At 42.6% G+C, this 17113-nt stretch overlaps 1 protein-coding gene across 3 annotated transcripts in view; it reads right to left on the reverse strand.

The window, feature by feature from the left end:
- The window catches only part of SLC14A1 (solute carrier family 14 member 1 (Kidd blood group)), a 30628-nt gene extending 19803 nt beyond the window's left edge, over positions 1-10825 (reverse strand). The window contains exons 1-6 of one of the 3 annotated variants that reach the window (XM_016228483.3): positions 10498-10825; positions 9761-9827; positions 6711-6868; positions 3834-3984; positions 3451-3640; positions 1210-1338 (exon numbers count right to left, since the gene is read on the reverse strand). In XM_016228483.3, coding sequence (XP_016083969.1) covers positions 1210-1338; positions 3451-3640; positions 3834-3984; positions 6711-6857 — 617 coding nt within the window. In that variant the 5' untranslated portion in view covers positions 6858-6868; positions 9761-9827; positions 10498-10825. Of the gene's footprint in view, positions 1-1209; positions 1339-3450; positions 3641-3833; positions 3985-6710; positions 6869-9756; positions 9828-10497 lie in introns of all 3 variants that reach the window. The other 2 variants (XM_007672687.4, XM_016228484.3) reach the window with 2 other exon arrangements.
- Between the last annotated feature and the right edge of the window lie 6288 nt (positions 10826-17113).

A 17113-nucleotide genomic window follows, 5' to 3' on the forward strand; every position in this document is an offset into this window, starting at 1 on the left:
TCAAGATCAGGAACTGCCATAGCTCACTTTTCTATTGATCTTTTTTTAATTTGTTATTTGTTAAGCACTTACTATATATCAGAACTGTTCTAAATTCCAGAGCAAGTAAAAGTTAAAAGTTAAATAAGTAAAAAGGTACCTCATGAAGCTCATTTTACAGTTAAGAAAACTGAGTCAAAGGGAAGTGAAGTGACTTGCCCAAGGTCACATAGCAGACACGTGGCGGAGCTGGAATTAGAACCCATGACTGACAAGGGACAACCAGGAGAGGGCGGGGGTCGGTAAAACCAAGACTGGGAAGTTCCCCGGAGAAGGGAGCCCTCAACAGGGTCGCACACAGGCCAGTGAGAGGTCGAGGAAGGATCAGCGGGAGTTGAGTGAGGAGTTTGGTAAGTGGGTCACATTGGGGACCTCAGAGGGGAGAGCGGTCTCAGTAAAGCCAAGGGGGCAGAGGGACAAGGACTCCATGTGTGCCCCCCATAGATAGGAGCTGGATGTGAGAACCCCCATTTCTGTGGGATGTTGGGTTGTAATTTACCATTAGAGAAGCAATGTGGACTAGTGGAAAGAACATGGGCCTAGGAATCAGGGAATCAAAATTCTAATTCCAATCTGCCATTTATCTGCTGAGTGATCTTGAACAAGTCATGTCTCTGTGCTTCATTTTCCTCTTCTGCAAAATGGAGATTAAATAGCTGTTCTCTCTCCCCTTTAGACTCTAGACTCTTTAGATTCCGGTTTATGTGTGGGAAGTTCTGCCGTGTGCACAGTAAACCAAATGGCCAGTAATGACATCCTTAAAACACAAAGCTTTACTCTCTCTAGGGAGGTTAGGGTTAACAGATTATTAGGTTCTTTGAGATTGGGAAATTATTCATAATACATATTTAAAAAACCTCCACCTAAATATATGATATTTTATCCAAAAGTAAATTGGGGAATAAAATGATATTCTACACGAATTAGAGTGATATCTGCAAAATAGGGATTCAATACCAGTTCTCCTTCCTACTTAGATGGTGAGCCCCATTTAGGACCTGATTATCTTTAATTTAGCCCAGGACTTAGTACAGTGTGTGGCTCATAGTAAGTGCTTAACAATATATATTAAGGTCATTATTGTTATCGGTATTATTGTTATCTCAGGAAGAGAGGTACTGACATCTAAATGCAAAATACATTTTTTTCCATGAGACAAGCATGACTTACCATGTCATGGACATAATAATCACAGGAAATAAAAGCCACCAGTAATAGTCTCCCTTGGTTGAGAAGACAGCCATGAGCAATCCAACCAGGATAGCATTATATCCGTGAAGTCCTGCCGCTATTGCACCCCTGGTAGGGAAAACACAGTATGTTGATGTGTTTTGGGACTCTGTGTATATCAGTCAATTAATTGAGGGTATTTGCAGAATTAGTTTTTAGAAAAATGATACGGGCAGGGGACAGGATGGTGTATGGACTAGATGGAGAGAAGCTGGAGGCAGGGAGGTTCAGCGAGGAGACTGATGGAACCCTCAAAATGGGATGACAAGTACTTGCATGCTGTCCTCAGGGATTAGAGAGGGAAGATTCTGTAAATAACATTAACAGAAAATAGGATCTGGTGAATGACTGAATATGTGGACCGAAGGAGGAATGAGTCAAGGAAAACCCCAAGATTGTGGCCTGTGAAGACTAGGAAGATGATAGTGTTGTCTACTGTGATGGAAAAGGTGGTGGGAGGATAGGGAATTCAGTTTTGGGCATGAAGAATTTGAGGTGCCAGCAGGATATCCAAGTGGAGATGTCTTGAAGGTAGGGGGAAATGTGAGATTTGAGAGAAAGGGAGAGGTTGGAGGTAGATGTAGATTTGAGTCATCTGCTTAGAGGTGGTAGTTGGAACTGTGGGAGTGAATGAGTTCTCCAAAGGAGTAGGTTGAGATGGAGAATAGAAGGGGACCCAGATCTGAACCTGGAGGCACACCCGTAGCAGATGAGAAGAGAATGAAAAACCTGAGAAAGAGACTGAGAAGGAGCAACCAGTTCACTATTGTCTGTGCCCCCTCTCTAGACTGCCAGCTCATTGTGGGCAGGGAATATGTCTGTTTATTGTTGTATTCTCCCAAGTGCTTAGTACAGTGCTCTGCACATAGTAAGTGCTCAATAAATATATTTGAATGAATGATCCAGGCAAGAGAGGACAGTGTCAGTGAAACCAATATTAGCTAGTGTTTCCAGGAAAAGGTGGCTGAGAGATCCAGGAGGATTTGGATGGGGTAGAATCCACTGGATTTAGCAAAGCGGGGGGTGGGGGCGGGGGCGCTAATGGTGACCTTAGAGCAGTTTCAGTAGAACAGAGGGACTGGAAGCTGGAATTTCAGGGAGCTGAGGAGAGGAAGTGGAGGTAACAAGTCTAAATAACTAGTTTGAGGAGTTTGGAAGGAATACTAGGAGAGATGGGGCAATAAATGGAGGGGAGAGTGGTGGGGTAAGAGAGGGTTTTGTAAGATTAGAGGATATGTGGGCATGTTTAAAGGTGGAGGAGTTATTGGAGAGCAAGAAGTTGAAGATGGCAATCAGGGAGGGGAAAAGGGTTTTTATCAGGTGTGAAGAGATGGGGTCAGAGGTGCAGGTGGAGGGGTAGATTTTGAAGGGGGATGGGAGGAGAATTAGCAGGAATTTACTTTGCCAGAGAGCACTTTAAAGGTTCTGAGACTCTCTGCTGATTAAACAATACCATTTATACAAATAGAATGGGAAGCAGGTTTAGATTGTTTAGTTCCTATTTAGGATAAAGGACCTTCTTCCAAAACAGGGTATGTTTTACTACTTCCTCCAGTTACAAAGTTCTTAAACAAGATCATAAACAAAAACAAAAGCATAAACAAAAAAGACAACCCTTAGCACAGTGACTTTTTTAGAGGGAAGATTAGGGAGAGGGAATGCAAAACATAGAACTGAGTAGGAGAAAAACTCAATAGCAAATCCTGAAGCACTAAAACAAACATATTATTGGTTGTTTAAAAAAAAACCCAACACAAGCCTGCAGAGATTGGTTTGATTCTCAGTGAAGAGACACAACATGGCTTCAGGAATTAATTTAAACTAGATTCAAGGGAGAAGGAAGGTGAAGGAAAAGACGGCGAGTTAAAATAAATCCTTCAAAGTTTCAGAATAGATGGTTGGAAATATTTTATAGTGGACTTGCAACTGAGAGCAGGTGGAGGAAAAAAAAGGCAATTCCCAGGAATCATTACTGTTTCTAAAAATAGCTGGAGAAGAGGTTAGGCTAGATTCTGTTGAAGGAGAAAATTGTTGGAGAGATGAGAACCAGGAACAGCAGTAGAATGGAGCAAAGAGTTCCTTGTTCACACTTAAATCCTAAAAATAAACAAGGTGTTTGCCCTCTCTTGAAGGAGGCAGTGACCGAACTGATTTTCAGTGAAGAAACACAACAAATCCTACCTGTCTTGGCTCAGCAAAAGGGCTGTGAGGGTGGAGACCACAGTCGCTATGAAGCCTGTGAGGGCCCACCAGGGATTCTGTATCAAGAGTCCAATTAAAATAATAATCCCACTGATGGGGTTATTGACAAACACCACTTGGGATGCTCCCCGCAGAACCCAGTCAACGAACTGTAGCACTACATGTTTGTCTGAAAAAAAGCAAAAGCACAGAGAGAAGAGTCTTATTAAGATGGCTCAGAAAGAATGCATCACCAGAGATGCCATTCCTCTCCTGGGTGATATCCAGCAGCTAAACAAAGTCTAAAGGAGCTACCCTAGCAAGATACGGTTCTTTTTACCGAAGATATTCCAAGAATGTTTCTTTAAAAAAGGGGCATGTACCTTTAAGCCAGTTGGCAAACTCCTTCATATCTCCCATGACATAGCCAATAGCTCTGGGGAAGCCTCTTCCAGCCCTGCAAGGGGAGCACTTTTCTTCATCGCTGTCCATTTTGACAACTGAAGTGCCCTCCATGGCTTTGAGGTCTGGCTCCTTGAAGAAAGGAGATATGTTACCAGCCTTGAAACCCAAAGTGCCAACTTGCAAAATCAGATAATCGCACTGCACATTGATTAGGTTCTTATGTATATGTGGCATCAGGGGGAGAGACAGTGAAAAAGTGCACTGCTTCTTTCATTGGTAAAGTGTGGAAAATGCCCTGGCAATCCCAGACCAAAAAGGTACTGTCCCGCCACCAGCAGAGTGGGAAATATCATACTAATAATGTGCTTTAATAACATTAACAGTAAAGGCATTCAAAGTCCTTTTATTTGGTTTGATCTCCCTAAATAAAACAATCTCCCCCGTGCCTGCTTTATAATAAGACATTTGAGAAACCAAGTTACCCAATCCCATGTGGCTTTCCCAAATAATCATATAAGAAGTTCGAAAGAGGGGGCTATTAGTTCTGCATTCAATGGGGCTTCCACCAATGCTCATTACTGTTAATACTGACCATCTGTGGGTATTATATAAACCTGCCCTGCCTTCTGAAATGATCCAGATGTCTGAGGGGAATGGAGAGGAGGATGGGAAAGGAAAAAAAAATTTTCAGGACTCCAAAGAGCACAATCATAGTTATATAAGGGCAAATCAGTTCATTAGAGTCGCCTTCCTATCCAGGCTGGGAGCAGTTCTTAGAGAAGACATTCTAGATTTCTGTTTCTAGATAAGACATTCACTTCTTATCAATTAAAAATATTGAAATATTTAAGGAGCTGCCCCATATTTCTCACCCCCAAGTCAAGCAGAGTGTTGACACTTTTAATGTGAAAGTGACAAAATAACTGACATCTCGGCATGTTCGAGAGATTGCCCCATTTGAACAATGGCGACATTAATCATTTATAAAAAGGATAAGCTATTCATGATTTCATAAATTCTAGGCCAAGCCTATATTGATTTATTGAAATAACATTCAGCAGCCCTGGGGTTCCTCTGGACTGAATACACTTTTCCATAAAACTGCACTTTTGGGGCACAGATGTTATGAGAAGGCATTTGAACTCATACATAATTAGTAAGCTGGCTCTTCTGAACCCCATTGCATAGAAAGAAAATAGAATTTTAAGAGCAAAGGTTCCAACTTCATAAACATTTTTCTGTCACCAGAGCAACCCCTCTTGCCAAACCAGAATAGCCTTTTATGCTTGTTTAAGGAACCCTTCCTCCAGAGCAGGCTAATTGAATGAAATCACGAGCCATTACTTTATTCCTGTCCCTAAGTACTTGTGAATATATGTATCTTTCAATTTTTTAATATAATCTATAATGCTAGCTGTACATTCAGTTATTTGTTCAGGGGTCTTGTGCCAATGTGTCTGTACTGTTTCCTGCTTTTTCCAGAACTTTCTTCTGCTTTCACTCCGTAAATAACTTTTGTCTGTCTCGTCCATTGGATTGTATGCTCCTTGAGGGCAGGGAATATGTTTTGTTTTGTTTTAGTTGTGTGGACCTAAGCATTTAGTACAGAGCCTAGTCTTCAGTAGGTGCTAACTGAATGTCATCGATTAATTGAGTCACCCACAGTTTTAGGCTATTGTGGCTAAAATTCCTAGGAGGAGGTCTTCTGGGGAATTCCAAGTGATGTTGTTTCTTCTATTAAGTAGGGCTGTTCTGGACTGAGTCTCATAACTTTCTCATTACAGAGTGGGACTTTTATTAGAGAGCGCCAAGTGGGACAGGGACTGTTTCCAACCTGATCATCTTCTATCTACCCTAGTGCTTAGTGCGGTTCTGTACACCTACTAAGCATGATTAATTATTGTTATCATTAGGATTTCTCCATGGATGTTTCAGAGATTTCATTAGGAACTGGGTTAAAAATTAACCATAGATGAGGGAATACCTAGACTCCCTAGCCTACATCCACTACCCAACCAGAATGTGACAAGGAAATTCAACACACATTTTCAAAGATGAATTATTAATTATTTCTGCTGAAGTTTAATCTAAATTTAATCTATCTGCTGCCTCTATTGTCAACTCTGAGATGAGGTCATTGCTGCCTGGGAAACGAGGAAGCCAGTGTGACCTAAGTGACTTTTCTTGACTCTGTCTATGTAGCAATCACTTTTTACACAGTCAGTCTTTTAAGGATTGGCATAAATATTACACATTCTCTGCAGCATTTTCCTCAGGATCATTTTAGCACCATGACCTTCAAAGTGGCTTGATTTTTATCCTCTCAAGGTAGCTTTCCAATGCAGCTAGAAAGCTTAGATAGTACTGAGGTACTGAAGTACCTCAAGTACTGAGGCCCACTAGAACATCATGCCAACAAACTGTGGCCAACTTTAAACTCTCCACTCATTCATGCACCCTCACAGGATGAGGGAGAAGAAAAGTCAAAGAACATAATGTACATCTGTTATGCAGCAGGAGACGATGATGTGAGAGAAAGGTTTAATGAAACAGAAACAACTTCAGGAATCAGGACAAGGAGTTCAGTATTCTTGCCAAAACATGCCCAAGGCCCATTTAGGATATTAATGCAATTCTTTGTTGTCCAAATCAAATCACTTCTCATCTTGCCCATTCACCTTGATTGGTTTCAAGGAAACACGCTCGTACTTTCGATAAATTAATTAATGTCCATATAATTCATCAAAATTTGGTGGGATGCTTTTTGGATATTACTCAAAATCAAAGCATCCCTTTCCACCATCCTGGCTTGCCATTCACCCACAGAGAAAGGCAGCATTAAAAAATATGCATACCTGTTCTTCCAGCATATCCACAAGAGGCAAGTTTAGATGAGTGCCTTGGGGTTGTGTCTCAGACTTAAAAGGTTTGCTTCCAAGAGTTTCTGCCAAAAGTGGACTACTGAGGGGTTCACAAGTGTTGTTCAAAGTATGTCCATTCATCCTTCCTGCCCCTCCACAGACGATAAAGGGTAAACAATATGTGAATCAGCAGGATAGTGCTCTTGCTTTGAAGAGCAGTACGGAATGTAAAATAGAGGCAGAAAGGACATTCAGAAAGAGGGCCAGAGTGTCAACGTATTCCTAGCCTGCTAACTTTTGCTAGAAAGTGATCGTCCTGTAGGTCAGGCCTTGGTAGCGCTTTCTGGTCATCTGAGGGGTAGCAAAATGCAGGTGGATAAAAAGGAGATTACAATTTTCTCAGAGTGAGCTATCCCGTTGTCAAGTTTTCCCCTCTCATCACTTATCTGCAAAAGTCACATGTCGTTGGAAAATGAATCAAGCAATAGTATTTATTGAGCACTTGTTCCAAGCAGGGCATTGTACTAAACTCTTGGGGAAGGACCAGTGTTTAATAATGTTGGTATTTGTTAAGCGCTTACTATGTGCCGAGCACTGTTCTAAGCACTGGGGTAGACATAGGGGAATCAGGTTGTCCCACCTGGGGCTCACAGTCTTAATCCCCATTTTACAGATGAGGGAACTGAGGCACAGAGAAGTTAAGTGACTTGCCCACAGTCACACAGCCGACAAGTGGCAGAGCTGGGATTCGAACTCATGAGCCCTGACTCCAAAGCCCATGCTCTTTCCACTAAGCCACACTGCTTCTCGTGGCTCACAACTTTAAAGTTGTGTGCTTAAGTCCTAAGGCAGGTGTGTGAATTACCAAGTGTTTGGATGAAGGAATCTCAACCCAATCAGTTTGTCTTTTTGCTTTCTTCATTAGCAAATTGTCAGCACACTTGGAAGCTGCTTCTCCAGTTTTACACCTCAGAACAGAGGCTCCGAAATTGCTGCCTGCCAAAATCTTTTGCAATGAATTGTTAACATCTCCATCTTGTGGTCAACTGTAGTTTTTTTTGTTTGTTTTGGGGTTTTTTTTTTGGTATAAGAGCTTCCTATGAGCTAGGCATTGTACTAAGCACTGGGGTAGCTACAAGTTAATCAGGTTGGACACAGTCTATGTCTCACATGGGGCTCACAGTCTTAATTCCCATTTTACAGATGAGGTAACGGAGAAGAAGAAGAAGAACGGAGAAGTTAAGTGACTTGCCTAAGGTCACAGAGCATACCAGTGGCAGACTCAGAATTAGAACCCAGGTCTTTCTGGCTCCCGGGCTCATGTTCTATCTACTAGGCCATGCTGCTTCTCAGCTGCAGTTGACAAGTGTATGTTGACCCTTATGGTATTCAGGAGGAATGACCAAAGGGAATTCTTCAGTCATTCGCTGAAATCAAGAGGAACTTTACATTCTCTTTCTATGGGGCAGATTAGCATTTTCCTCCAGGGAGCAGGTCATCTACCTAGCAGAGGCTATATTTTCACTTTCAAATCAGGAGCTGAAGTTCTGAAGTCAAAAACCCTCCTCCAAATAGTTAAAAACATGATTCAATTCCAGATAATTTTTTTAAAGGAGCAGGTTAAAATGATAGGAAATCTCTACTAGTTAAGGAAACAAAACTCTACACTGGAAAATAATATGGATGAAAAGTCTTCATGGTTGACTGAATTTAAGAACAGCATAGTACTTTTTGTTCAGAGATTCCAACTAAGTTTTCTCTTTCCTTCTACCACTGGGTTGGTCTGAAGCAATAATGTTATAGCAAAATTAGGCAGAAACCCTATAAATGAGGTGAGAAATGGAAGAAATATTCCTAAAGCAGTTTCAGAGGGCTGCACTCAATTCTGATGATTTTTTAAAAATGTTATTTGTTAAGCGCTTACTGCCAGGTACTGTACTAAGCGCTGGGGTACATATGAGTTAATCAGATTGGACACAGTCCCTGTCCCACGTGGAGTTCACAGTCTTAATCCCCACTTTACTGATGAGGTAACTGAAGCACAGAAAAGTTAAATGATTTTCTCAAGGTCACACAGCAGATAAGTGACCGAGCCAGTCAGTTAATTGCATTTACTCAGCATTTACTGTGTGCAGAACACTGTACTAAGCACTTGGGAGAGTACAATATAACAGACACATTCCTGGCTCACAACAAGTTTACAGTCTAGAAAGAGATTCGAACCCAGGTCCTTTCTGACTCCCAGACCTTTGTTCTAACCACTAGACCACTCTGCTTCTCTGATTCTGTTTCAGTTCTTTTTTCAGGATGTACTATTTCCCACCTTCCTTTGAGGTATGGATTAGGAGTTCCAGTTTCCCAGAGCTCAGGGCTCATGGAAGATTAAGGATTTTAGTGTTTTAAGGATTTAGTAACTCGGTTGATTACCCAGCTTGGAGTAGTTGGATCTGTGTGACGTGCTAACATTTTGCTGCTCTAATTAGTGCCTTGCAATATTAGGGATGCTGTGTGAGGGTGTCAGTGCACACAATTTCTAATAGATATCTTTTGTGTAGAATGCCCTACTGCTGTAGGGGTTGCCTACTGCTGAGGTCAGAAAGCACTCAAGGTGACCAATTATGAGAAAAAGCCGATCAATCATTGGTTCTCTGTTACTATTGAGCTGACTCCCGAAAAAGCCAGGTATATTTAGAAAATGTTTACCGTGTGCAAAGCACTGGGAAAAAATACACTGGCAGAAATCAGACACAATCCCGGGCCCTCCAGGGACTCACACTTTTCATCAGACAGCTTCTCACTGTACTAAATAAAATCAGTTTCTCTAAAATGCTCCTAAAACCCTGCAAAGTTGGAGAGAAACTGGCTTTCACATTCTCTTTTAAACGACAGCTAAAAGAGGCACATTTGGAAGACTTGGAGAACATTCTTACAAACAACTGTAAACACACAACATTCTAAAATTCACATGTTCCAACTGTTTTGCATGGCATTTGCATATTGATAGTATGCATCTTTCAGTTAATAATGATTAATTCATTACCTACTTAATATTTTAAATTTTTGGCGGTTTTGGCGTCTGTGTGCTTGGGTCTCACTGGCTCACAGTCAAAGCTGTAAATAGAAAAGAAACCGTCAGACGTTCCTGCCTTCTGGTGAAAATTATGTTTTCCCTTAAGTCAACTACATGGAGTGCATTGAACATTTAATACAGAATTATAATTGACGCATGGCAAGTGTGCTGCAAAACAACTGCAAGTAGTAACTGCTGTAGGGATTGAGATTGTCTTTTGCATAAACTCACTTGATAACTCCATTTCACAATGGACCTGAAGCATGTAGAACTCAGATGCAAAACTGGAAAGCCAATTCAGTATTACATCTCTCACACATTACATCCGGTGTCACACATTTTGCACCCAGACACTTTCAGTGTTCTCAAATAAAATTCTGCTGCCTAAAGCATGAACATTCTCAACTAGGAACACACCGCGTGTATCAACAGTTACAGAACTGGCATAACTGAAGCTGATAATTTTAAGAAGCAAAAATCAACAGTGAGTAAAAACATGTGTTTAGCTGTAAAGGCTTTTGCAAAAGGCAGTAAGTACATTTCCACTGCTCCCAGGTTACACTGAACAGTACTTGATCTCTTGCTTCCCTGTTTTTTCCTACCACAGAAAATAGACCAGTGTTTTTTCCAAGAAAAGAAATACAGAATTGCAAAGAAATAAGGCATAAGAGAATGGAGGTTCACAACAGTTGAAATGAAAATGATACTTACATCCTAGTGACTTCAGTAAGGCGGCGGTTATCAAATCCTTCTTGTTCAATTCATCAGAAAGGAGCGACTCACACAGAGTTTCAGTAGTGCCTAGAGGGAGGTATCTAACAGTTTATATACTCTTTACCGACTCTTGGTGTGTCAACCTCATTACAGTTTCTCCTCCCACTTCAAGCACACAGTTGCAGAGAAATGCTGAGCAACTGGTCATTTGACTTCTTCCACCTTGTCTGGCTGCCAAGTGGCTCACCAAACACCATCCTTTGGGCTTGCTCCTCTGTATTCTTGCTCAGCCCCTTTTCCCATAAAAGTCCAACTTTTCATTGTCCCCAGTGGTTTTCTACCCCCACAAAAGAGAAGCCCAAAAACGTTTAGACCTTGCGGAGCTTGATTCATTCATTCAATCGTAGTTCTTGAGCACTTACTGTGTAGAAAGCACTTTACTAAGCGATTGGGAGGGTACAGTGCAACAAGAAGCAGACGCATTCCCTGCAAACGGCTTTGGCAAGAACCAGGAAAATGAAACCATCAGAAATGGTTCTGAAGAACGTGAATGCATGTTAATAGGGTACTATTACTTCTGCAGTTTTTCCTAAGCCAACTTTCCCGGAATGGGACTATTAAGGAAAATGGGCTGGGGAGATGAACTCACTGCAACTAGAAACATTTTCTGTTTAGGCTTTTTTTTAATCAAAAATGAGGACTTTTCCGTTAAGACAATTCCAAGTAGCAGCACTAGGAATGAACTTTGGCAGGCTGTGTTTTGAAATGGTTGTAGGTAAGCACTTATAAAGCAGGTGAAATGACAAGGGAAAACCCAAATCCTCTTCATTTCCCCTTCTTCTTGGACTTGGGCCTTGTGGCTTTGCTTTTAATATTTGAAAATAGAGGCAGTTTGGTGGGTGGATGGGTGAGGCACACATTTCACCTGAAGCTGAATTATTCTGGCTGCTGAATTTGGAAAGAACATTTTGATAGTGTGGGCAGTGAACTCCAACTCTAATCAACCTCCACCCGACTAGAGTGGAATTGCCGATAACTTTTGTCTGCCTTTAACATCGGTGTCAACTTTTGTCTGCCTTTAACATCGGTGTCTGAGTGAGTAAACTCTCTTGCACCACCCTCTGGAGGGTGGCCAGAGTTTACTGAAACCGTGAAATGCACAAATGTTCCATGTCCAATTTGCTTTCTCTCAGTTGGATCTCCTCTCAGGACATTTCTCTGTCTCTAATTTTGGCATGAGGGATGGGGAGGAGCCAAGGCAGAAGTGGCTGGTAATCCTCTCCCAAAAACCCATAATCCACAGGCCGCTTGAGGGAGCGAAGGCATTTTAGAAGGGGCTTTTTAATTATAAAGAGAGCTTCCTAGAAAATTCCCTTTTCCATTAATCAATCAGTGGTATTTATTGAGCATGTACTCTGTGCAGACCACTGTACTAAGCACTTGGAAGAGTACAATACAACAGAATTAGTGGACAGGCTCCGTGTCCATAACGAGTTTACGTCTAGAGGAGGAGACAGACATTAATGTAAGCGAATAGTCTATAATATTTAAATAAAAGATATGTACATAAGCGTTCTGGGGTGGAGGGTGAGATGAATATCCCATGTCCAAAGGCCACAGATCCAAATGCAGAGGCAATGCAGAAGGGAGTTTCCAATGAAGTGTTTCTCCTACTCCTTTCCGCGTCACTCTGACCTGCTGTCTTTATTCATCCCCGCCCCAGCCCCACAATATTCTTATATAGAGCTGTCATTTTATTTATTTATAGTAATATCTATCTCCCACTCTAGGCTGTAAGCTCGTTGTGGGCAGGGAATGACACATTCCCTGTTATATTCTTATAATGTACTCACCCAAATGCTTAGTACAGTGCTCTGCACACAGTAAGTGCTCACTAAGTACGATTGACTGACTGACAAGTGCTCTGTGAAAAGAATTCTTTTGAAAACAGAATGATTCCTTCTTGTCTTTGGTAACGGAGCCTGCAGTGTTTCCCTGTAAAAGACTTCAATAGACTGAGAAAATGAGCTAAAGCCTCCAACTATGAAACAGCTACTTTGCAATAGTTCTTGTGCTTGGAAAACCGGATTCTAGGGCCACTGTAGAATGCCTGGCAGAGCGGGAGGCCCCCAAGTTTTTTTTTGTTTGGGTTTTTTTTAATGGTATTTGTTAAGCCCTAACTATATGTCATGCACTGTTCTAAGTGCTGGTATACAAATTGATACAAATTGATCAGGTTGGTCACAGTCCTCTCTCAGATGGGGGCTCACAGTTTAAGCGCTTAGTACATTGTTCTTCATAAAGTGAGCGCTCAATAAGTCAGTCAATCGTATTTATTGAGGGCTTACTCTGTGCAGAGCCCTGTACGAAGTGCTTGGGAAAGTATATAGCAGACACATTCCCTGCCCACAACGAGTTTACAGTCTAGATTGATGGATTATGTAGGAAGGATTTAATCTTCCTTTTACAGTTGAGGAAAATGAAGCACAGAGAAGTTAAGTTAATAATAATCCTAAAAATAACTGTGATATTCGTTAAGCACTTATTATATGCCAGGCATTTTACTGAGCTGGGGTGGATACAAGCAAATCAGGTTGGACACAGTCCCTGTTCCCGTGGGGCTCACAGTCTCAATTCGCATTTTACAGATGAGGTAACTGTGGCCCAGAGACGTGAAGCGACCTGACCAAGGTCACACAGCAGAGGGATGAGAACCCATGACCTTCTGACTCCCAGGCCCAGACTCTATCCCCTATGCTAGGCTGCTTAGGAAGGATATCCAACTGTCATGTGCCCCCCCGCTACCAGCCTTGTGAAAGTTGGGTTGGGGGCAGTGGGAAGGGGGTCTGACCTGGAAAGAGAGAGGAGGAGGCCTGGGACATCCATTAGGAGCAAATTCACCGAAAAAAAAGAGGTAAGGACTGCCCACTGAGCCCAGGAAGCTCCTTGGGGCCAGGGAACAAGTCTACCAACTCTACTATATTGTAATGAGTCAATCAATCAGTCATATTATTGAGCACTGTCTGTATTAAGCACTTGGGAGAGTACGCTGCAACAGAGATGGTAGACATGTTCCCTATCCACAACGAGCTTACAGGGTGGAAGGCGAGACAGACATTATTAGAAAGTACGGATTTGTACATAATAATAATAATAATGTTGGTATTTGTTAAGCGCTTACTATGTGCAGAGCACTGTTCTAAGCGCTGGGGTAGACACAGGGGAATCAGGTTGTCCCACGTGGGGCTCACAGTCTTCATCCTCATTTTACAGATGAGGTAAACTGAGGCACAGAGAAGTTAAGTGACTTGCCCTGTAGGGCTTAGGGAGGTGTGAATAAAGGGTGCAAATTCAAGGGCAAGGGCAACAGGAAGGGTGTGGGAGAAGAGGGCTTAGTCAGGGAAGGCTTCTCAGAGGAGATATGCTTTTAATAAGTTTTGAAGCTGGGGAGAATGATCATCTTGTACTTTCCCAAGCTCTGGACTAAGTGCTCAGAAATGTCTACTGATTGATTATAAACCTAAGCGAGAAGGAGGCCGAATGGTTCTGGGTTGTCGATTTTGCATAGGACGTAACATCCTGGATCACAGACAGTCCTTGCTCTGTAGCTCTTTCTGGAGAAGGAAAGGGAAGAAAGAAGGTGTGTCCTGGAGAGGGAAGAGAGGGCATAGCTATCCGGGGCAGAGGGCCAGGGGCAGAAAGTGGTGGAGGATGACCTGATCACCTTCCTGTTCCACCCCTCATTCCAAGTTTGGCCAGAGAGAAATGTTGTCCATTGGAATGGATGTGGCGAAAACCAGTCCCTGCACTTTTTTTTTAACTGATTAAAGTTAATTACACAATTACTTAACTTTTGCATACCCAAAAGCGTTTATGTGCATGCAGGCATTAGTGCATCAACAAGCATTTAGAGCTGTGCTTATTCAATAAGGAAGCACACAAAAGGGCGTTGAAGAGCTGGGCCACCATTGGTTCAGGGAAAATTGGGCCTTTACGGATGTTAAAAGTGCTGTAAGTTCTCTCTCGATTTGGAAGCCGATGATCCCGGGTCATGCACATCTTCTCCTCCCTCTGAAGAAGTGGTGAGGTGGTGAGATCAAGGGACTGGGAAGTCCGAAGGTCACGGGTTCTAATTCCGGCTTTGCCACTTGTCTGCTATGTGACCTTGGGGAAGTCGCTTCGCTTCCCAGCGTGGCTCACTGGAAAGAGCACGGGCTTGGGAGTCAGAGGTTGTGGGTTGTAATCCCGGCTCCGCCACTGATCAGCTGTGTGACTTTGGGCAAGTCACTTCACTCCTCTGGGCCTCAGTTACCTCATCTGTAAAAGGGGGATGAAGACGGTGAGCCCCATGTGGGACAATCTGATTACCCTGTACCTACCCCAGTGCTTAGAACAGTGCTTGGCACATAGTAAGCGCTTAACAAATACCATCATCATCATTATTATTATTCTCTGGGCCTCACTTATCTTCATCTGTAAAACGGGGTTTGAGACTGTGAGCCTCATGTGGGACAGGGACTGTGTTCTACCCAATTTGCTTGTATCTAACCCAGTACTTGGTACAGTGCCTTGTACATAGTAAGCACATAACGAATACCATTATCATTATTATTATTATTGTTATTATCCCTGTCCTGTCTGGCATTTCACTCATCTCTGGCACCCTCCCCAGGGGTGGGCAAGGGCTGGGTTGGGAGGTAACACTGGAATCCGTTTAATTTTGTTAGCAACTTTGGTACTGGTTGGCCAGGGAGGAACGTGATTGTGGGTAATAAAGGCTTGGCTATATTGGTATGGTAACATAAAGGGCATTTTGAAATCTGATCAGTACTTCACACAGAAACCTTATCCCACTGGAGGGGGCATGGAGAGAGCTGGAGGGAGAGGGGCAAAGGAGGTTTTGAAATCCCTGGGTCAAAAGGTAGCCATTGTTCAAAGCACACGGAGGCAGTAGTGGCCTAAGCAATGACAATTCTGCAATGTGCAATAGCGTGGCTTAGTGGATAGAGCACAGGCCTGGGAGTCAGAAGGACCTGAGTTCTAATCCCGGCTCCACGCCGTCTGCTGTGTGGCCTTGGGCAAATCACGTCACTTCTCTGGGCCTCAGTTTCCTCATCTGTAAATTGGTGATTAGGACTGTGAGCCCCATTTGGGACAGAGACTGTGTCCAACCTGATTAGCTGGATCTACCCCAGAGCTTGGAACAGTGCTTGGCACACAGTAAGTGCTTAACAAATATCACAATCATGATTATGAACCACGTGACATGACTGAAACAGACTTAACGTTTTATGCACTTAAATCTATACCCTTTAAACACTGATATTCACCACCCCCCTCAGCCCCGCAGCACTTTTGTACATATCCATAATTTATTTATATTAATATCTGTCTATCCCTCTAGACTGTAATGCTGTCTGTTAATAGTATTTGTTAAGCACTTACTATGCGTCCAGCTGTGTTCTAAGTGCTGGGGTAAATACAAAGTAATCAGGTTGGACATAGGCCCTGCTTGGGGAAGCAGCGTGGCTCAGTGGAAAAAGCCCAGGCTTGGGAGTCATAGGGCATGGGTTCGAATCCCGGCTCTGCCACTTGGTAGCTGTGTGACTGTGGGCAAGCCACTTGACTTCTCTGTGCCTCAGTTGCCTCATCTGGAAAATGGGGATTAACTGAGAGCCTCACATGGGACAACCTGATGACCCTGTCTCTCCCCCAGTGCTTAGAATGGTGCTCGGCACATAGTAAGTGCTTAACAAATACCAACATTATTATTATTATCCCACATAGAGCTCACAGTCTAAATAGGAGGAAGGAGGATTTAAAACCCATTTTAGAGAGGGGGTGACTGAGGCACAGAGAAGTTAAGTGACTTGCCCAAGGTCACACAAAAATAGCGTGACTAGTGACTAAGTGGGTAAAGCACAGGTCTGGGAGTCAGAAGATCATGGTCTCTAATCCCGGCTCTGCCACTTGTCTGCTATGTGACCTTAGGCAAGTCACTTCACTTCTCTGGGCCTCAGTTACCCCATCTGTAGATTAGGGAATGAGACTGTAAGCCCCACCTGAGGCAGGGACTATGTCCAACTCAATCACCTTGTGTCTACCTCAGTGTTTAGTTCAGTTCCTGACACGTAGTAAGCACTTTAAAAACAGTATAATTATTATTAGTATTATTTATTATTTTACTAGGTGGCAAAGCTTGGACTGCTATAACTCAAAACTGCGTATAAATGGCCGGTGCGGGGTGAGGCGATCTAGTGTTAATACTGTGAAATGTCTGCTACAAGTGGCAAAACCTATCTTCTCAACAAAAGAATTGTCCAAGACCCTTGGTCTTGTCGGACAGATCTGTACACATGTATGGGATCCCATCATGGGTAGTATCATCTTCAAAAACAAAGACCAGACATCTAAATAGAGCTTGTAATTTTAAATTTAAAGCCTTTAATTCATGTCACAGTGACTCATCTTTGATATCTGATGGAAAATGTATCATTCAAGTTAAATTAGTCACAGATGGGTTTATTTGATAAATCGACTAGATCTCTTTTATTAAAAACACACCCATTTTACAGCACTAACCCTCCCATTTTTAACCATCTGTGAGTTATAG

The sequence above is a fragment of the Ornithorhynchus anatinus genome, chromosome 3 (assembly GCF_004115215.2).
Source record: "Ornithorhynchus anatinus isolate Pmale09 chromosome 3, mOrnAna1.pri.v4, whole genome shotgun sequence".
Lineage (NCBI taxonomy): Eukaryota > Metazoa > Chordata > Mammalia > Monotremata > Ornithorhynchidae > Ornithorhynchus > Ornithorhynchus anatinus.